This window comes from Solanum verrucosum, unplaced genomic scaffold (assembly GCF_900185275.1).
Source record: "Solanum verrucosum unplaced genomic scaffold, falcon-dt-bn FXZP01000081.1, whole genome shotgun sequence".
Lineage (NCBI taxonomy): Eukaryota > Viridiplantae > Streptophyta > Magnoliopsida > Solanales > Solanaceae > Solanum > Solanum verrucosum.
In genome coordinates, this window is record NW_026020233.1 from 48,104 (window position 1) to 70,336 (window position 22,233).

The 22,233-nt window shown below is 31.9% G+C and overlaps 2 protein-coding genes across 2 annotated transcripts; both read right to left on the minus strand.

Annotated features, from left to right (window-relative positions):
- Positions 1–15,114: 15,114 nt before the first annotated feature.
- On the minus strand, positions 15,115–17,370 carry LOC125832747 (receptor kinase-like protein Xa21). The gene is made up of 2 exons (XM_049511940.1): positions 15,530–17,370; positions 15,115–15,448 (listed from the first exon to the last, which is right to left on the minus strand). Exons 1-2 carry the CDS (start codon positions 17,028–17,030, stop codon positions 15,138–15,140), a joined length of 1,812 nt encoding a protein of 603 aa, XP_049367897.1. The 5' UTR covers positions 17,031–17,370; the 3' UTR covers positions 15,115–15,137.
- On the minus strand, positions 17,144–18,747 carry LOC125832766 (receptor kinase-like protein Xa21). The gene is made up of 2 exons (XM_049511962.1): positions 17,850–18,747; positions 17,144–17,532 (listed from the first exon to the last, which is right to left on the minus strand). The coding sequence occupies exons 1-2, from the start codon at positions 18,745–18,747 to the stop codon at positions 17,144–17,146; spliced, it is 1,287 nt and encodes a 428-aa protein (XP_049367919.1).
- Positions 18,748–22,233: the final 3,486 nt, after the last annotated feature.

Here is a 22,233-nt window from a genome sequence, read left to right on the forward strand (position 1 = left end):
CCATAACAATTCTGATTTATGCTCATGCTGAGAGAAGAAGTGTACGATCAATCGGTCAAGGATTCACAACATGCTCCATTATATGCTGTGAGAAAAATTCTATTAATTCGTTTAATATAATGATATCTTGACAAATTAAACCGTGAACTACCTTCAAACAAATAATTGTACGAGAGTTAAAGATCTCTAACTTGAGCAAGTCAATTCAATGTGTTATTTGTCGAGTCAACCACAAGAAAATAAAATAGAAAAAAAAGAACCAAAAGAAACATATACCTAAAGTGAAAGAGATGGAACCATCTATTGGAACAATTGAGGGATGACTATATGTTTTTTCCCCATGGAGAGGAATTGAATCCCTAAAATTTGATAAATTTCAATTTTAGTGCTTATTGAGTATGAATATATTTCAATTACTTGAAATGTGTAATTGTGAAATTTTGATCTCTTTGTTTATAATATTCAAAATGATTCAGAATTATTAACCACTCCACCATTCAGTTATCAATGTGTTATGTTAAACTTATATTTATTATTCCATATTTTAGGTTAATACAACAACAACATATCGAGTGTAATAACAAGTGGGGTTTAGGAAAAAAATAGAATTTACGCCGACTTTAACCCTGCTATCTCTAAAAAAATTCTGAGCATAACATATTTCCAACCTAAAAGGATCAAAGGTTAAATATGTTGAGTCATATATCGCAAGGACCAAAATTAAAATGTATGAAATATTGAGGGACCAAAATGTCACGACCCAAGGGTACCCCATAGATGCAACACCGCGTACTTGACCCTGAAGGGGTCTCATACAAGCCCTTAGCATACATAAACATAGGAAATAGAAATGATGCCGAATTTCAAATTTTACAATCAAAGTCTTTTTATTAAAAACAAAAGCGAAGTCTAGACATTGTTTCATTAACTATCTACTACAATAGAATATCAATAGGGTCACACCCCTTTACAATCAAAAGTCTCAAAAGTAGTCTATAAGAAAAAAATCTAGAAGTGAATGACATCTTGTCCTCGAACCATGATGACTCACCACAAGTATTGGAGATAAGCAATCCAAGCCTTTGTCAAGAAAGGAAGTAGACTTCAACTAGTCGGAACCTACACTTTTCAAAAATGTAGAAGAAATAGGGGTTAGCACAAATATGTACCAAGTATGGAAGCATGCATAAAAATCCTTGAAATATGATAAAAAGGACATTTTTGTTCAAAAGTATGCATTTGCCAAGTTTGAGAATCACCATGCACTTTTAATGTAAAACACAAGTCATAAGCACATTTATCATGTGAGAACATTATGACATAATAGAACAATCTTTTTAGTAACCTTAAGTTGTACTTGTGAAATGTTTGATTGGCATCCCATAATACCAACCACACTAAGTACTCATTTGAGACCACCCTAGTCATACATAACATACATAGACCTCATCATAGTCAATACTCATAGACAAGGAAATAGTCATGTACCTTAACTTGAACATAAAGAAAGTTATCCATAGCAACAATCCATTCAACATACATGCATACATTCATATCTTATCATAGCATAAGAAACCATCCCATAACCCTTTCAAAGTCTACTTGTGAAATGTAAAAGTGAAGTCCCATACCCCCACTCCTACTAAGTAAAGCTCATCAAGGAGTCATAAGTATAGTTCGTGTCATATTCATTATCTTTTCATGTAGGGAAAAAATTAGCCATAACCGACATAGACCATGTGAGATATATAGAATCCCGTGTCGTAACCCCACACCGAAAGAAGGTGTCCTACTTGCCTAAGGTAGAACTAAATGTATTAGCTTTTAGGTGGATCCACTAGCTAAAGACCTATGTGGGCACATAGTTATGGGATATGGAGAATGCTTCCAGAAACCCGACCTGTTGTATTGGCGGAGGAGCTTCCATCTCATGAGAATAATTTAGATGACCCGGCCTATTGTATTGACAGGAGGTCCTCTACCTCATTTTCTATATCCACTCGGTGCTAAGCATTATTTCTCAAATTATACATAATTAGTCTTGAATTGCATTTACATGTGTGAAGGAATATCTTTCCCTTCATTCAATACAACTCATAAAATAGCTCATACAATCAATTAGGTGAGAATGAACTTTCAACCTTAGAATCGTCATTAACATGTGAGTAAACCTTTCACATTATGTTCATAGTGTTTCATGAGAATAACTTTTCAATCAACACAACAACATTATCATCATCCTAGACAATTCATACATAGTCTAGAATCTTCAATAATACCACAATTTACACAATAGTCATAGAATCTTCACTTTCTAAGTGAATCATAAGTTCATACACAACTTTCATCAACATGTACAAACCTTCATAATTTACCCTTCAAGGGTCTTGAATCATGTCTCACAATCACACCTAGAAATACTACATTAGGCATGGATAAAACAAGATTCAATAACTAAAATACCATAGACATAATTCATAGTATTCATCTTGCATCAATACACCCATCACAATTCATGAAATTGGGGTCATGGGGGACTTTACTATAAAAATCACCATTAAACAAAAATTCAATCATAATATAAGACAATTAACTCATTGAAATCATTTTTATGAAGAACCCATGACTATATTGGAAACCCTAGGTTTTGAAGAATCTACCAATTTGAAATTGAAAGTTTAAGGGCTTCATGGAAGAAAGCTTTCCATGAATCAAGACTACCATACCTTGATTGGAGATTTCCTCACGAATTTGAGTAAGGAAGATGAGATCTTAAGCCCTAGTCTTCAAGTTCTTGTTCTTCTTCAATGGAGGATTTCTAGTGAGAGAAATATTGTGAGGGAGAGGATTTTGGGAATTATTTGGGTGTTGTGAATTAATGACTTCAATTGGGTGAATTTGGCTTAAAAACAACTTATATAGTACCCCTAAAAATACCCAAAACGACTCACTTTAATTGGACTTAAATAGGAAAAGACTTAATTGACCCTCACTTAAAGAACATGTCCAAGCCTCACGAGCCCCTTCATGAGTCGTGGTGAGGACCACGATCTGTGGTCCCCCTCGTAAAGATTGTGCAGTAGCTAGGCACTTGGTGCCACAACCCATATTTTCTAAGTCTTTTTCACAAAGGGCTTCACGAGCCGTGGTCCCTTTCGTGAAGTTGAGGCAGTAGCTATGCTACTTGGGCGGCCTTAGCTCAATGCCTAAGGCTTCTTCACGAAGGGCTCCACGAGTCGTGGTCCCTCTCGTGAAGTTGAGGCAGTGGCTTGGCAAATGGGTGGCCACTTTAGCATGGCCAAGGCAAGACCACAAGCTGCCTTCACGAGCCGTGGTGTGGACCACGACCCGTGGTCCCACTCGTGAAGGTGGGGCAGTAGCTCCAAGCTAGGGGAAAGCCTTGGCCTTTGGCTTTGGCTTGGCCCCTTTTGCCTTAGCACTTGCCCCTTTGGCCTTGACTCTTATAACCCTCATTCTTGACGTTCATCCTCACGTTTAGGCTCTAGTTTACCCTATCATTTTCTGGAGTGTTACACAAAAGTACTAGTCTCCCTACTACATATATATATATTGAGGAACCAAAAGTATTAGTCTCCCTTCTATATATACTATATGATATAACATTTCATTTCAATACAATTTTATTTATTTTTTTCATTTCAACACAATGGATCATATTGCTAGGGGAAGAAATTCAAGAGAAGCTACTAATCAAGCTCGAAGACAAGCACCAAATACAATTGAAAATAATGCAAGAAGGCAATCTATGTTAGAAGCAATGGACAAATTTGTCGACAAATATAAAGAACGACTTCAACATCTTCAAAACACTATTTTTCAGCTTGCAAACTATTATTTTGTGTTTCAAGGTATTATCGTAGCTTCAATACCTCATTCTTCATCCCTGAATTGTTCCAATAGATGGTTCCTTTTTAGCCTCTACCTGTTTGCTGCCATTATCAATCTTTATGCAATATTTTTCATGGGGAAAAAACATATAGTCACTTTAAGACATTATGATATAGCTTGGAAAGAATATAATGACCTTATTTAGGTTCCAAACTCCACATGATGTAACCATAAGGACTCTCAATTATTAAATATAAAAAAGCATGAGATGGAAATGTGTAATTCTGCAGTACCAAAATACTATTTTTGCAATATCAATCCAATATTGTAATTTCTTTTGTTTCTTTCGAATTAAAGACTCTTTTTTTCTAACTCAATATTTAGTAATTGAATGCACATTGTATAAGACTTGCTGAAATTTTGAACAAATTACAACATCATTTCAAAGTAATGAAAATATGAGATGAAAAAAAAAACCTAATTTATATAATTTGTAGGGTCGAATTGTTGTGTTGTCGGGCTGTGCTACTCCAATCTTTCAAGATTCTGATTTTTTAGTGTGGGGCCGCTTCAGTTGTCGTATTGGGACCATCAAATTTTAATCTTCAAAGTGAAAAAACGTTTGGAAGCCATGAAAGTGAAAGGGGAGAAGAAGAAAGTGAAAAGGTAAAGTAACTTTTTATAAAGTGTAAGATTTTCTTCCACTTTATAAAGTGTAAGAAAAAGTTCCACTTTACAAAGTGTAAGAAAAACTTCCACTTTATAAAGTGTAAGAAAAAGTTCCACTTTACAAAGTGTAAGAAAAACTTACACTTTACAAAGTGTAAGAAATAGTTCTGTTATACAAGGTGTAAAAAATAATTATGTTATATTATAAAATATACACATTATGAGACTAACTATAACCTTTGGAATATTACATAAAACAGAATATTTTCCTCCACTAAGCCTATTTTGGTTACTTACTAGAGTAGTGGCTTATTTTGGTCACTTTTATCTTTTTGTGATTTATTTAGGTTCCGGACTCGCTCAAGCACATGATAAGTCATACGTGAGCCCTCTCTTATGTGTTAATCATCATATCATATATTATTAAAAATGGGAAGCTTCAAAGATGAAAAATTAGATTACCATTTTACTCTTAGAGCTTGTTTGACATTACTGCTAAAAACAACTTATTTTTAGAAATGCTTTTTCTAAAATGACTTTTTAGAAAAAATGCTTTAAAAAATAATAATTTGTGTTTGGTTTATTCATTTGAAAAGTGCTTTTGAAAGTTGATTGTGTTTGACTAATCATTTTTAAAAAGTGCTTTTGAGAGTCAAATTACGAAAAAGGACAAGTATCAACACACTTTTAATATTAAGATTATTTTATAGAGAGAAAATTATTTTAAATATCTATTATAAAGTATTGAATTAATATTTTACTTTTATTAAATTAATATCTACATATTTAAATTTTGAATCAATGTTATATATAGATAAATAAAATATAAATTAAATATTAATATGATATTAACATAGTAATTTAATTATAATTAAAAATATCAAGTAAAATAAATTTAAAAACCATTCCACAATTTAAAAATCACTACTAGGGGTGTTCGTGATTCGGTTTTGATCGGTTATTGGTTAAATCTCAAAACCAAACCAATCTAATTGGTTTTTTAATTTTCTAAAATCAAACCAAACCAAACAAACAAAATAACTGCCGATTTGGTTAATGTCGATTTGGCTCGGTTTGGTGCAGCTCTTCTGATTTTTTTGATTTGAAAGTAATAAATTTTTTGAGGAAATACGTATCTCGAAAGACACAAACACCTATTAGATGAACAATCCATAAGAAAGCTATTGTCAGTTCATTTAAACAATTAAACAGTACTAGAGTTATTATTACACGAACAAAATGATTCAAGTAAAGAAAGTGTGACTATCTTATGTGAGGTTAGATAGGTAAAGACTAAAGTAATGGATTTTGATGGACTTGGACTTAGGATTGTAATAGTTCCGCTTTCCTAAAATTAGCTAACTAATCAAAATAACTAACATAATTATTAAAAATATCTACACTTTAAAATAATTATTAAAAATGTCAATATGTTAATTATATAGAAAATAAAGTGTATCCAAATATAATTCATTTCCCTTCCTTTTATTTCTCAGCTTAGTTCCTAACTAAACTCATAGGAAGTAGAACATGTTTTAGCTAGAAAGGAGCTTGTGATGAAATGTCATTGTGTAGGTAATGACCAAGTGTATGTGTTGAATAGAAGCACAAAGTATCCATGAAGTGATAGATCTAAACTAGGCTTATGATATGTTTGAGAGGGTCATGATGTTCAGAAGGTTATAGAAATGATTAAGTAATGAGGTATAGTATAGTAGGCGAGCAATCATATTGATATTTAGGTTTAGTAATGAACATTAAGCTTGAATTTGAGATGTTAGCTGCAATAAATATGAGTGGTACAAGTGAGAGACCCTAACCTTTAGATAAGGGCAGTGAAGTGTGGCTAAGTCACAAGAGTAACAAGAGCATTAAGAGGTGTACCGAGATGGTATGTAATCAGACGAGGTCCCAATTGAGATTAAGAGAAACACCTTAGAAAGAGGTCTTGGTACCTGCTTATGGAGAGTTCGGTAGTCATGAGATAAACTTCTCTCGAGTGTTAGAATAAAAGAGAATGTAGACCAGTTAGAGATGATGGAATAGTCCATAGCTTTTAAGTGTCAGCTTTAGACCTAAGGGGGAGATGAGAAGATGAGAAATCAAGTCAAGTGTTTGAGAGTAAGATAATAATGAGTTCCAAAGAGTATGGGAGATATCCTTTCAGAGGACCTTTTAGTAGTGAAATGATGTTAAAAGGAGAATGTTAATGATTTTATCGTGATGATGATGGTGTGATAATTCTATTAAAGGTTAGAAAAGAAGAGGATGAGGTTTTACTATGAGAAATAGTTAAATGAGAGCCTTTAGTTGGCTCTGAAGGAGTTGGTTAGTAGGAGTCCATGGAGTTGTTAGAGTACTAAGCTTGAATGTGGTGGTAAGGAGTAATAGTCTTGGGATGAGATTCCCTATAAAGAGGTATAGAGACCGAACCTAAGGATTTGGGTTAATCTTGAATATAGTGAGAGGGTACCATTAGACTCAGACCTTAGTAAGAATAACCCCATTCCATACCAAGTCTAGTCGTCATTCAAGGACGAATGATCCAAATGGGGAGATATTATAACACCCCCAGAAATTTTTTGAGCTAAGACTCAAACCATCCTTCGTTGTGAGTAGGATTTTATTGAGGAATTTAAAATTTCATAAGTATTAAGGTCAGTTCACTAGATGTAGCATCTTGAGTTCCAAAAAGAACTAAATAGGAAATAGTAAATTCTGAAATTTTTCAAGTTATGCTAAAGTTATGAGTTTTGGGTCAACTTCAAATGATCATAACTCCTAGTACATGATGATTTAGGTGGACTAAAAGATATCTAATGAAAGGTCTTTGAATTATCTTTCCAACACCACTGAGTTTGCTAAGTTTCGAGGTCGGATGAGTGAGATATTCCCTTTTGAATTAGGTTTCCAGTTAAGAAAAGTTACCCGAAAATAGTAAGGGGTATTTTGGTCCTTTCCTTACCCAATCATATTTAATTTATTTTTAGTAAGGTTTTAAGGTCTATCCTATTAGGTTCAACTTTATAATCCTAATATACGCCTAGTGTTTTAGTTGAGAGTTCAAGAAGAGAAAAGAAGAGAAAAGAGTAAAGGATCAAGGCGTTCGTCGAGGTTCTTGAGTTTTGTTTCAGATTTTTGCCATGGGTTTGATCCCTAAGAGGTATGTAAGTTTCCATAGTGCTGGGTTCATTCACCCACATTTCAAACATGATTTTCATATTTGAATTCATCCATAAATATTGAAAGATTTAAGTTCTTAATAAGTGCTCTTGAAGTTTCATTATAAATCTTGTTTTGTTGAGGTTTTGATGATTTCTTGAGATGAAAGTGAGTGTTTTGAGGGATGTATTGAGTATATTAGTGTGTACTTATGTTGATAAATCGAATCCAAGTGATTGGAGAAGAAACCTTTCGAATCCAGGCAAACTAGGGTGAGAAAACGAGCAAAGAAAGTCGTCAGTTTTCTGGCGGTGCCTGGGGAGACGCGCCACCATAACGCCAGGGATGGATGGTGAGCCACGCCAGTCAATACGCCAAGAATTATTCTCTGTAGTTTAGGGGCTGGTGCCCCATGCCACTCAGTACGCCAGGGTCTCCTGCCCCAACCCGTTCTTCATCGTTTCGTCCGTTTGAGTTCTTTCAAAGGCCTTTACTCCCCTTTGATTCTAAACACTCTAAACTACTTCTAAACACCTAGAAATCATTCATAAAATGAATCATAACCTTGAATTCATAATTCAAATTCAAGGTACAGTTAAGAGTTAGGTATTTAGAGTTATTTCAAACATTTTGAGAAAGTCCCTTGGAGTCTTTTTGAGGAGTCTTCTACAATTTCTAATAACTTGTTTCAAGACTCAAGCATGTGAGTATGATAATGAGGAGAATGTATTCATGAGTCTACTTTATCATCATAAGGTCCTTCGTATCATGAACCATAACTCTTGAATTCATAATTCACATTCAAGAGAGAGTTAAGAGTAGAGTTCAAGAAAGCTTTTGAGTTCAATTGTAAATCCTTTGAGATAAACTATCGAGTTGAACTATGTTTTGAGAAATTAAGTATGAGAATGAGAAGAGTTGTATACATGAGTTCCATGTTTTTATGTAGACCCTCGAGTCGAGTCGTTCATGCCCATAAATTTCGCATGAACTCCATAAATTAAGTATCTTTGAGAGGAGTAATATTTTCAAGTTCTAAGTCTTGAGTATTGAGTTCCTAACCCATTTGAGATTTTTTTCCTAATCATGGGACTATTACATGTTACCTATGAAGTCCTTGAGTTGAGTAGTTCATGCCCATAACTCCACACGAACCCTATAAGTCGAGTAGTCTTAAGATGAGAAGTATCTTTGAGTCCTTAAGTTGAGTAGTTAATGCTCATAATTATGCATGAACCCTCTGAGTTAAGCATTCTTGAAATGAGTAGTATCATTGAAGTTCTTGAGTTCCGAGTATTGAGTTCTATCTATGGTTATTGAAAACCTTGAATTAAGTCGTTCACGTCCATAATTCGGCATGAACCCTATTTTAAGAAGTATTTTTACAAATTATTTTAAAGACTTGAGCATTGAGTTGAGTAAAGAGTGAAGTTCATTTCTTCAAAATATTATATGGGAACTAAGTATTTCCAAGAGTAAAAATATTTTCACATTTAAACAAGAGAGGAAACACCAATTTTCAAGAGAGCTTTTAAGCTAGTTTTTGAGTAATAATCTCAAACCACAGAAAGAGTAATGTTTTTAAACATACGAGCTGAGTATATTTTTGGGAGTAGTATTGAGCACTGATATGGGGACGAGTTCAGATAATTCAAGTCTTCATAAACCATGTAGCCAATGTGGGTCGAAAGGGTCATACTTTTTAGACGATTCCTTAATGATTTTTAGTATAGACTAGTGGATCCACTTAGTTGAGGCATTCTATATCCCGACAAGTTATACGACAGTTCTAGCAGCGTGGGCAAGACGTTGTATTATCACATTGCTCATAGTGATGATTGTCGGTTAGAAAAACTCCCACAGAGTTGTATTATATTTTATTATATACAAACTGAGTTATTATTGTATTCTTCAATACATTGAGTTGCTATTTATCGTTTGAAAAGCTTTCCATATATCACATCTTTTATTGTTGCTTTATCTTGAGTTGAGTATCTTGAGTTGAGTACCTTTGAGTTGAATGCCATATCTTTGAGTTGAGTATCTAATCTTTGAATTAATTATCTTATTCTTGAGTTGAGTTTAGTTGAGTGAGTTGACAAGACGTAAGTATGTTTCCTTTTTATTAAGTTCAAGCTTATGTTATGCTTTAGAATTCCCCTTACATGCTCATACATTCCATGTACTGAGTCATTTGGCCTACATCGTTTCATGATGCAGATACAAATATTCAGGATCATCAACAGGAGTTTCGTTGATACCACATGGAGTTCGAGTTAGCTATGGTGATCCTCCTTGCTTCCGGAGAATTCCATTTACTTTCAGTTTTGTCAGGATGTCGTGGGTCTTGTCCTGACTTCCATCTTTGTCAGTTAGAGGCTTCATAGTTAGACAGTAGAGTTTGAGAAGTCTATTTCATTTATCTTATTAAATGTCTTAAAGACTTAAGTTGCCTATTTTATGGCGAGTTGAATATATTATTTTTATTCAGAGTTTTTCATTTGAGTTAGAGCTTTGTATTTGAGTTTCATGAATTTTTATTGAGTTTTTAAGCTTTGTATGCTTGAGTAAGTCTTCTGCTTGTAGTCAGCCTGGATTAGGGTTCGCTTGGGGACCAACGTTCTCGAGTGCCAACTACGTCCAGGGTGTAGGCTCGGGTCGTGACATGTATCATTTCTTAAACCGTATTCATATGTAATGATTAGATTATATTGAGATATAATTAGTAATATTTTTGTAATACAAATAAAAAAAAAATATTTGGTAGTGATGTAATACAATTATGTTCACTGGATACAATTTTTAGTTTTCACTTTGAAAGTAGAATACATACATAACTCAATCATGAATACTTTTTTTGTAATATGAATGTGAATCTGTATTTATTGATGATTTTGTATTCAATTTTTGTGGAATACAATATTGTAATTATGCGGATAGGGTCATGTATACCTGATCAATTTTGTATTTCACTGATTATATCGAAGTTCCAGTTGGGAATTCCTTCTCCAAAGTTGTTTGTCGGCGTAATTTTACCCGTTTATCAATGAAATTCCATATTCATTTTCAAAATCTTCTTCCCAAACAGAAAAATCTTATTTAATCGAATTCACTTCAACATAGATTGAGTATTATCAATGGAAATTTAAAAATTGATATTGAAAATTTGATGAACAAGGGGGATGGGTGCCCTGTCATTTATTTTTGAATTTGTAACTGATGAGAATTTTAAGTGATATGTTCCTTTTTAAAAATATTCTCTCCTAAATTTCTCTTTTCTATTATTAAATAATTGTATTCTTTCAATTGGAACAAATAAAAAAAAAATTAGATACATAACAAACTAAAATATTGACATTTTAATAAATATTAAAAATGTGGCAAAAGGGTACGATTAAATGATAAAATATTGACATTTTGAATATTTTCCCAAAATTTAAGTGTTGTGCTTGAGAAAATGGTAAAGTTAGACTTGAGTTAATTAAAATTTAACAAAATATTTATATTTTATTCAAGAATAATATATAAATAACTAGTATCTGGGTACGTGCTTCGCACGTGTGTTCCATGTGAATTTTAATAAATATATTAGAATGACCAAAATTTTATGAAAGCATGTATGTAATGAGTAATAAAATACAACAATACAAATAAATCTTTAATAATATGTCCAAAAAACACCAAATGAAGTAGGTATTTTGATGTTTCAAATTAATTCTTTTTAAGCAACAAATGGTAACTTTTGAACTTTGCTTAATAGTTAGCAAACTTTCAATAAAGTCACAAATGACTTAATTGAGCCCAAATAAGAATATAAACTTACGGCAATAATGCATGCATTCCTAGAAAACAAAAGTAAGAAGTCTAATAGAGAAAAAACACACACACAAAAAATCATAGAAGTAAAAAATACAATGTATACATTCTTCTTAAGACTTTGATCGATAATAATATAGATGAAAAAATAAATACAAAATTAGTACATAATTTTCTGAGTTCTTATTGACTCCTTGCCTCATATGCAATTAATAATCAAGAGTCTTCTTCATCTACTTTAACTATAGAATAAAAATGATAACATTGGGTGGGTTTCATAAAACAAAAAAAGATGAACTTATATAGATAAAAATGAAGGAATACCAAAAGATATCTTAAAGTTTTAGATTAAATATTTGGAGTTATGAATATGAAAAGATGAGAGTTATGGGTATTAAGAGTGTAACAATTGAATAGGTAATTGGATATGAATTATGAATATAAATATTAAAGCAAATAAAGAAAAAAAAAACAATAGGATATTATGTCTATCCATTTTACAGATTGCCACACTTTTAAATTATTAAATTTCTTTATTTATCATAAAGGATAATACTTTATCCACATAAATTATATTATTTATGAGAGGAGTTATGGAAAAAGTTATGAAAAGAGGAAAAATTGAGTAATTTATGTACAAATTGTTGTTGTTGTTGTTGTTGTTGTATTACTGTTGTTGTTGTTGTTATAGTTATTATTATTATTACTATTGTTATTGTTCTTGTTCTTATTCTTATAGTTATTATTATTATTACTATTGTTATTGTTATTGTTATTATCATCATTATTATTTTTATTATTTAGATATTTAATTAGTAATTAATCAAAAGAAGTCGAAAAGTTATTAACATTTTAATTAAAATGATACAATTAATATTTAAATAATTAAATATTTTATAACATTTTAATTTGTAGTTGGGGTAAAATCGTAATTCAACTTTTAGTTTTGGAGCTTCCCACTTATAATGATATATGAATACAAAATTTATATATCTAGTTTATCGGTTCAAATTGGTTATTATTGCGATTGTTTTTTAGAAAACCTAAAACCAAACCAAATAATATCAGTTTTCAAAATTTAAAACCAAACCAAACCAAATATCAATTTTTTTAATCGGTTTGATTTGGATTGCAGTTCGGTTTGGTTTTTTAACCATAACCATGAACAACCCTAATCACTACATATGAAAATTCACCACAATAAATAAATAAATATAAAGAATATATTGGTAAATATGTATATATGACAAAGATAGTTTGGTCTTGCTATTCTTTTTTGCTTCTGCTTCTGCTTGTTTTAAGAAACAAAAACTTTTAACTTCTTCCCAAAAATAGAAAAACGGCTTCTGTTTCCAATTAAAAGAAGTTTTATGTTAGCCAAACACCTTAATTTCTCTAAAAAGTGTTTTTTCATCAAAATAAATGTTTTTGGCTTCCCAACAACAATGTCAAACATGCTCTACTAGATTAAACATCTCAATTAGGATTTCTAGAATTTAAGAGTCATATATAATTGCTAAAATAATGAAAACTAAATAACTATTCTTAAATAAGTAGATAAATCAAGTTTTTTCCATTTTAATCTTAAATTAAAGAATATGAAGAGTCATAGTTAAATGAATATATACATTACCAGGGTTCTTCACTATCATTTCAATTCTAAGGTATTTGATTTAGGGTATAATTCTACTAAATGTCAAATAATTAGGTACAGTAACGAATTCAAATAATTGAAGATTTTATATTATCATTTTGAATTCTCTCATGGTTATAGCATACACATTTTTTTTTTTGTTTGAGAAAAGACATAAAGTCACAATTAGAGTTGTCCCGAATTTTTAAAAAGACATCTTCACTTTGCAACCGTCCTATTACCTCACTAAACAATTATGCATTGATATTATTATATCATTTTTCGGTCAGCCCCAAATTTTAAGAAGCAAGTGTGTTCACACCAATCATTACATGACACGTGTTAATTTAATTAAAAATAAAAATAAAAAATTCATTTTAAGTTTTTTCTTTATCTCTTTTTAATTTTTGACTTATTCTCTTAATTTTTGACTTATTTTAATTTTGATTTCATCTTCCATCCCTCACTTTCAACTTTCAAGTTGATCCATCCCTCCATTTTCTTTTTTTTTTCACCTCCCACCCTCACCCCACCCCCACGTCAAGTGAATCCCTCCTCTTTTTTTTCCTTTTTTTTCTTCTTCTTTAATCAAATTCTTTATTTAGTGATTTTTTTTATAAAAAAGAAATCATACTATTTTCTAGACTTTATTGAATTATTGATAACAAAATTAATTATTTTTCTAAGAAAATTTAAAATTTTGAAGGTATCATCAATTACTCCGTTTCATATAACTTCAAAATTAGAAATGATAACTTTGAAAGAATCAATGAATTCCCCGAAAATTGAAAGAACTTGATAGAAATTGGATAAAAAAAAAATTATATGATGCCTCCTAATCTTGAAATCTAATGGGTTTATCAAATTGTTCGAAATGTAAGAAAATATTTAGATAAAGTTTTAATTTTGAATCAAATATAGAATACACACATCAATTTTCTTTGTTATCGTCATAGATGAAATAATTCATAATTTTGAATCAAATACAGAATACACAGACATAAATTTTAACAAGGAAGTCCAAAAATAATGATGTGTGTACAAGCTGTTTCAGACCTCCTTAGAATTCAAAGTGGATGGATATTCTTGCAAGAATTTTAACAATTACTTGTTCTGATTCTACATATTGCTCGTATTCAATTAAAACAAACGTGAGCAGAAGGAGGAATTTATTTATGGTGTCGAGGATTCTTGTCTGATTAGCTAGATGATGATGATGCAATACTTGGTTTGTCACCTTGGTGTTGTAGAAGTTATTAATTTGCGCTTATAATTATTTCCAAGTGCAATATTAATATTTCTAGTTGTTTCTAAGAGGCTATGTGTGCGGCCATTTGGATATAATTTAGATAAATATTATGGGAGGTGGGTTGGGGTGGGGTGTGGAATGGTGGGGTGAGGGCTATGGGGGTGGGGAGGACAGAGGACACAATCAATATGGAGTGTAACTTTTTTTTTTTCCTATTTCATCAGGAAAGTCATTTTCCTCATTTTTAAGGAGCAGTTTTTCTATGACGCTCTGTCTAGTGATATAAATTCGAAAAAAAAAAGGAGCAGTTTTCTTATAGAAGATGTTTTTCAAAATATTTGATGAAACGAACAAGGAAAAATTGGAAAACATTTTCTACAAAACACAACCTTAAAGTCATGACATGCTCAGGTTGCTCGTAGTAATGCTAATGACATCCTTGGTCTAGAGAATAGCAGTTGATGTACAGAAAGCTCCATTTGGTTGTAGACCTGATGCTGTGTTTAGTGTATTAGTTTATGTAGATCATTAGATTCTTTTGATGAGGGATGAACAAAGACATTCAATTCTTTAGTGTCATGAACCAAACACCCAATAAAAATAATCTCTATATAACTAATTAGCTAATCTCATTATAATTAATCCCTGCATAACTTGTATCCAAATCATTTAAATTGAATTTCGAACCTAAATAATACAAAATAAATCCTTTGATGATTTGTTTTTAAGTCCTTGCACAACTATTGACAAACTGATGTCTTATTTTCTGGAGGCTGAAAGAGCATCTTCAATGTTAACTCTTGCATCAGGTGACACTAAAGTGCAACTCAAAGCCAATTCCATGATAGACAATACACATTGCATTTTCTCTTTAATATGTTCTTCCTCTGGCCTTAACAAATTGCCATCCACAACTCCATTGGGAAAAGAATCATTAATCCAACATCTTAGGCTCAAATCTCCCGTAAACATTTTATCACTTGGCCTCATACCTGTAAATGTTTCCATCATCATGATACCGAAACTATAAACATCACAACATTTGGATACTATTCCGTCCTGTCCATACTCTACAATCATGGGAGAAATCTTGTTAGATAAAGTTTGAAATGTGAAAATCTAAAGGATGTCAAGTTTGAAATTTCAATTACCTGGAGCAATGTATCCAATGGTTGCAATAGTCCTTGTTTGTACAAAAGTCTCCCCATCACCTAGCAATTTTGAAATGCCAAAATCACTCACATGACCAACCATGTCTTGATCAAGCAAGACGTTGCTTGGCTTCAAGTCACAATGCACCACGGGTGTTGGATACCCGTTGTGGAGATAATCTAATGCCGATGCCACGTCTATCATAATGTCCAACCTCTTCAACATGTCTAAGAACAAATCATGAGAGTGTAGCCACTTATCAAGTGTTCCATTGGGCATGTATTCCAATACTAAGGCTTTGAAGTCTGGATTGGAACAACTAGTGATCACTCTTGTTAGATTTCTATGGCGAAGGTTGCGTAGTATCTCACATTCTGTTTCAAAGCTCTTGAATGCTCCCTCCAATTGCACATTGAATACCTTAGCTGCCAAAAGATTCCCATCTTTAAGTATCCCTTTGTATACCATACTGAAACTTCCGGTACCAAGCAAATTGCTCTCGCTGAATCCTTCCGTTGCTTGCTGAAGTTCATAATAAGAGATTCTTTCATATCTTTTAACCAAAGATACATCTGTTTGACCTGAATTCTTCCTTCTCTTTTGCCACCTTAACAAAACATATCCTAGAACCAATGTGAGAATCATCGATCCAATACCTAATATGATATACAGACTTGTTAGAACTCTGTGTCTCCTTGATTTCTTGGTGGATTTGATGAGGCATGGCGACACATTAAAGCGAGGAGCACCACAGAGTGCAGAATTGGAAATGAAAGATTGACTGGTGAAGTTTGCAAATGGACCACTACTAGGAATTTCTCCTTTTAATTTGTTAAAAGAGATGTTAAAGTAGTTGAGATGTGAGAGTGTTTCAAGTGACTTTGGAATTTCACTAGTAAGATTGTTGTAAGAAAAATCCAAGAATTCCAAGCCCACCATTTTCCCGAATGAACTCGGAATAGGCCCTTCCAATTTATTGTGTGCCATGGAAAGACTAATCAACTTTTCAAGACCCCCTATAGTACTAGGAATATTACCAGAAAAATCATTTCTTGACAGATCAATTAGTGACACAGCCTTTAGATTACCAACCTCAGGAGGTATGCGCCCGCTAAACAGATTTGCTGATGCATTGAGTTCCAAGAGATCTTGAAGGCTCCACAGGGTTTCAGGTAAGGTGGAAGTCAATCTGTTGAAAGCTAAATGAAGATATCTTAAAGTAGAAACATTTCCTAAACATGCTGGAATTGAACCAGATATTTGATTTCCAGTCAATTTTAAAGCTCCAAGATTTCGTAAACTGCAGATATCATCAGGTATTGTTCCACTTAGGCTGTTATTTTCCAAGTAAAATTCTTGGAGATTCTTCATGCTTCTCAACTTCTCAGGTATCGAACCAGTGAAGTCATTATGAGAGAGAGCTAGCACACCTAAGCTACTCAGGTTTCCAATTTCTTCCGGGATTGTGCCCTTCAGTTTGGTTCTACGTGCAACAAACATCCGAAAAGAATCAGAAAAGTTTCCAATAGAAGATGGAAGAAAACCATTCAAAGGATTATCTTCAATGACCACTTCTCTTAAATATCTACAATTAGTCAGGGACGAGACGAATCTTAACTCAGAAGAAGATGGCTCATTAATGAAATTGTTACCTCCCAAGAATAGGACTTAGCAAGAAACTCTAATGAACCAAGTGAATCAGGAATTGGACCTGTAAACTTGTTGTGTGCAAGGTCTAGAAGTGTTAGCTTTGAAGAATTCGAGATGGTAGGAGCAATTCGTCCACTGAGTTCATTTGATCCAAGGTAAACTTCTTCAAGACTAGGCGTTCCAATGCCTAAATCTGAAGGTAAACTACCTGATAACTGATTTCCATACATTGTCAATATCTGCAATGCTGAAATGTTGAAAACTTCTGCAGGAATAGTACCATTTAACTTATTATTTCTTAACCCAAGTACTTGGAGGTTTTGTAGGTTACCTATCTCGACCGGTAACTCTCCTGTCAATTAGAGTAAAATGCATAAACATTAGTACATATTGATATTGCTTAGCTTTTGAGAAATCTTAAAATAAACACAAAAGCATAAAGATATACTTCCTCCGTTTCAATTTGTTTGTCTTACTTCCCTTTTTAGTCGGTTCGTCTTTTTTTCTTAATTTCAACTTTTTCACGTGACCTGTTTAAGACTCTAAGATTATAGGGTATTTTGGTACATTCTACATAAGATTCAAAAGTCCTTTTTACTTCCTTAAACCAGTGCCAAGTCAAAACTAGATAAACAAATTGAAACAGAGGGAGTAATTCATACGACGTACCTTCTAAATGGTTTTCTCCAAGATGCAAGACTGTGAGCATAGTTAAGTTCCCAAGTTCTCTTGGTATAGGTCCAGTGAACTCATTGCCAGACAATGTCAACAGTTGTAGCTTTGAGCATTTCTGTAAATTTGGTGGGATTAGGCCATCCAGGTTGTTTGTTGACAGTAAAAGAACTTCAAGATTTGGTAGATTGTCACAAATATCTAGAGGAAGTTTACCGACAAGACGATTGTGTATTATAGCAAGTGTTGTCAAGGAAGTCATGTTGAAGATTGATGGCGGAATAGAGCCAGTAAGTCTATTACCTTGCAGGTCTAAAAAAGTCAAGTAATGAAGATTGCCAATTTCAGGAGGGATTTTTCCTTGAAGAAAATTCCTCTGTATTCTTAACTCTTGAAGATTTGTTAGATTGGAAAGGGAAGATGGAATTTCCCCTGAATATTGGTTGTTTGAAAGGTAAACGAATCGAAGGTTAGGTAACAAACTTAAGAATGATGGAATGGTACCACTTAAATTGTTTCTTGTAACATCAATCAATTTCAACCTCCGCAAATGAGTCAACTCTTCTGGGAGATCTCCATGGAAAGTGTTGTTACTAATGTCAAGGGATATGAGAAATGAGAGGTTTCCAAGGTGCGGAGGAATGGTACCATGAAGTTGCATGCTAGATATGTCTAAAGCAGTGACTCTGTGGCGCCCGTTGCAAGTGATCCCTATCCAGGTGCAAACTGATGATGGAATTGAAGAAGACCAGTTGGTTTGCAAGCCGACTACGTTGTTGTTGTTGGGATCAGAAGAAGAAGAAGAAATGTGAGATTTGAAGGCAAGAAGAGCAGCTTCATCAGTGGCAATGTTAGCCAAACAAGCAGTAAAGTGATCAAATGCAACAACTAACATAACAATAACAATAGTATTTCTTCTTTCCAACTTCTTCATATTCATTTTTTGTGTTTCAGTTATAATACAGACTACACTATTAGTACTACTCCGATTAACAGAGGGCCAACCACGATTTGAAGACTTTGGTGCTCAAATAAATATAGTGAAATTAGGAGCGGTTTAACGTTATTGGGGCCTAAGCAAAATTTTAATTCGAGGCCTAAAATATAAACAAATTTCATATATGTATTTATTCAAAAAAATATTTTTCTTAAACTATTTAGATGAAAATTATTAGTATTTAAATTGTTTTTTCAGTTATTAATTTTAGGTAAGATTTTATCAACTCAACATTGAAAAACATCTTTTCAGTGAGACAATTATTATATGAATTGTTAACATAATTCAGTAATAAGTTGACAAATATTAAATAAAGATAAGAGTTAGAACCATAAAATTTGACTCAAAAAGTTGATGATTTGGTATACCCCATTTTAATATGCTTGTAGTAATGTTTGAAACTAAAATTTAAAAAGAAATAAAAAAAGAATTTGTAATTCACTTCGTTCAACATTTTTCACTATTAATTGTTATTTTTAACAAAGTACAAAAATGCTAAAGTGGGTAGAATAATATATTTTTTAAAATATACTTTTTATAATAAATAATCAATATTTTCTATAAAAATTTTAACACATAATTTATTCTTGATAAAAAATTTTGGGCCCCCAAATTAAGCAAAAGCCTTATTTCCCAAAGCATAGAGCCATCCCTGAGTGAAATAATGCTCTAGCTAGATTCGAACCCAGGTCTCATAAGTGGATCCTCTAGCTTGTACTAATAGCATAATGACACTCCTATGTTTTTCATGGGTACACCGTTAATTATATCCTAATTTATATCAGTTTCTCAATATAGATATACATGATTTTTTCCGAAATTAAGGGGTGCACGTGCACCCACCTAGAGGGGTGGATCCATTTATATCTATGGGTAATTTTTACGTCACTCAAGTAAAAATTACGTCTAAAATTAATCTTACGTTTATTAAGATACGTTACGTTACGTAATAAGATTTTATCATTTTTCTTTTTTTGTTTGGTCTTTTTCCTGTTTTAGTTTTTTCATGTCAAAGCTTCCTTCCAATTTTCAAACTCTTTCTATTTTATTTTTCTTTTCCCATTGAACGGTCTTCTTTCAAAAGTCTTGCTACTTGTAACAAGTATTCATTCCATTAAAAAATAAGTCACTTAAAAAATACTACCTCTATTAAGAGAATAATAAATATAATAAGTAGTTTTTTACTAAACTATCTCTATTTTAATAAATGTTTCTTGAGAATTGAACACTAATAAGAGGATAGTAAAATATAAGGGTGTAGTTGAATAAAATAATAAATTTTTGTTTTAAATTCCTAACGCGACATTTATTATGGGACAATAGTTTTCGATTACTAAAGTTATGCTTATTTTAAGACGAAAGAGTATCTTTTTATGATTTTGTTCATTAAAAAGGTCAACCCCTAGGAAAAAGCAAAATACTTGTGTCCACATTAGAATCTTGTATTTAAAATACTACTATAAATATTATAAGTTGAATAGTTGAACAACTCTATTAAATAAATACGAGTATGACATAAGAGACGTACTTGTACTATTTCAACATAACTAATTGCTTGTCGTACGACTTTCAATAATAAATTATACTTCCCATATGTTTTCTTTAAAAATATTAAATAATACCAATTTATCTCTTAAAAACAATATGAAGTCATATTACGATACCTAATTTGAATATGAACGAATTTTTACTTCATTATAATTGGTGATGGAGATGAGCATCGTTAAAATTTGGTGTTAGGCAAATTAAAGTTTAATGTCTGAAACTTTTTTTGAGATGGTCCATATAGAAATACCCATCATAACAACAAAATCTTAGGCCACGTTGCCCACTATGGTAACGGGTCAAGAAATTGTTCTTGATTGGGTGAATATATGTCATAAATATGACATTGTTTGATTCAATGGGTCCTACAAACAATACTTCACCTTTTTAAATTCATACCATATAAGAGTGAGGTTTCAATTGCTAGAAGATCTTAGTGGAGGTGAAATTAAAATTTCATTTTTTATTGGTTTTGAATTTTATAATAATGATTTTAAGCGATAATAATTGGATTTTAAATTTATGTTTGTATATATATATGGATCGTTTAGTAGAATGTATAGGAAATTAGGAATAATGTTGAATATGGTGATGGTTGTATTGGTAATGCTAATATTAGTTTTGCATTAGTAATGCAGAAGTATAGTAGAAAGGATGTGAAGAAGGTTTTGAGGAGCAATTATGTCTTTAATTATGCTTATGCATGAATAAAAAATACACGGCCCTTTTAAGTTTCCCTCATTTTTCATTTTGACACTTTGTCTTAATTTTCAAATGGTACATAAAAAATGTAGTTTAAGGGCTAAAATTGAACAAGGTTGAAATAGAGTGCCAAAATGAAAAAAGAAGCAAGTTTAAGGGGTTGTGTACTTGTGTATGTGTTTGGTCTAATACCATGAGTTTTTATGTATTAATTATACACACCTTAATTCCAAATAGAGAGTATATAACTAACATAAGCATTAATTATACGTAAGTTGAAAAAATGTACCAAAAAAGATATTAATAATAAACAAAGCTAATAAATACATTAGTTTTGTTATGATTTTACTCTGCATATTTGTTTATACATGCTTTAAATAGTTTGGAATCTCTAAATTTAGGTATCATAGCGTATATAAAACTGTCTTTTTATTTTTGGAATTGGCAAATTGATTCAAAAATGAGATTCTGATTTTCAGATTTATATTTTTTGATACTTTTGATGCAAATTGATGTTAGAAATCATAAGGAAACTGAGTTTCTAATATTTTTTATGTAATGTTTTGAATGATGATTTTTCAAATGGATTGCAACTGGCTAAAAAGGATTCGACGAAAGGTTGAAGACGCCATTTTGTAAGGAACAAAGATTTTTAAAGGTTGAAGACGCCATTTTGTAAGGAACAAAGATTTATAAAGGTTGAATTCTATTATATAAAAAAAAAAAAAATTAAAAACAAAATATAAACCTGCAAAAATAATAATCTAAAAAGCCTTTATTGCAACGCTTTTACGTATAAGAGTAATTATAATATTGTTTTGGTATCTCAAAATGACAAGATTGAATTGCATATTTCAAATGGGTCGTAATTGAGTTAAAACGATTTGTCCAAAGGTTGAAAACAACTTTTCGAAGTCATTTTAAAAGGAGCAATGTCACGACTCAAAAGTCGAGGTCATGATGACACACACTCTGAGAACCCCAAAATGGTGTGTAAGTCGAAAGAAATAACACATACAAGACTTCCAAAGAAAAGTTAGACCATAACAAATACTTAAGAAATAACAAAAATAATCTCAAAACCTGGTAGCATAAGTATAAAGAGCATCTAATACATTTCTAGAATCTGAAATACAT

Excerpts from the sequence above, each read along its gene's own strand:
- LOC125832747 (XM_049511940.1), bottom strand. The coding sequence starts at position 17,030 with ATGTTTGTTGCACGTAGAACCAAACTGAAGGGCACAATCCCGGAAGAA. Across the intron at positions 15,449-15,529 it reads CATTGGATACATTGCTCCAG|AGTATGGACAGGACGGAATA; the intron begins GTAATTGAAATT and ends CCATGATTGTAG.
- LOC125832766 (XM_049511962.1), bottom strand. The coding sequence starts at position 18,747 with ATGTTAGTTGTTGCATTTGATCACTTTACTGCTTGTTTGGCTAACATT. Across the intron at positions 17,533-17,849 it reads TGGAGAAAACCATTTAGAAG|GAGAGTTACCGGTCGAGATA; the intron begins GTACGTCGTATG and ends TCTAATTGACAG.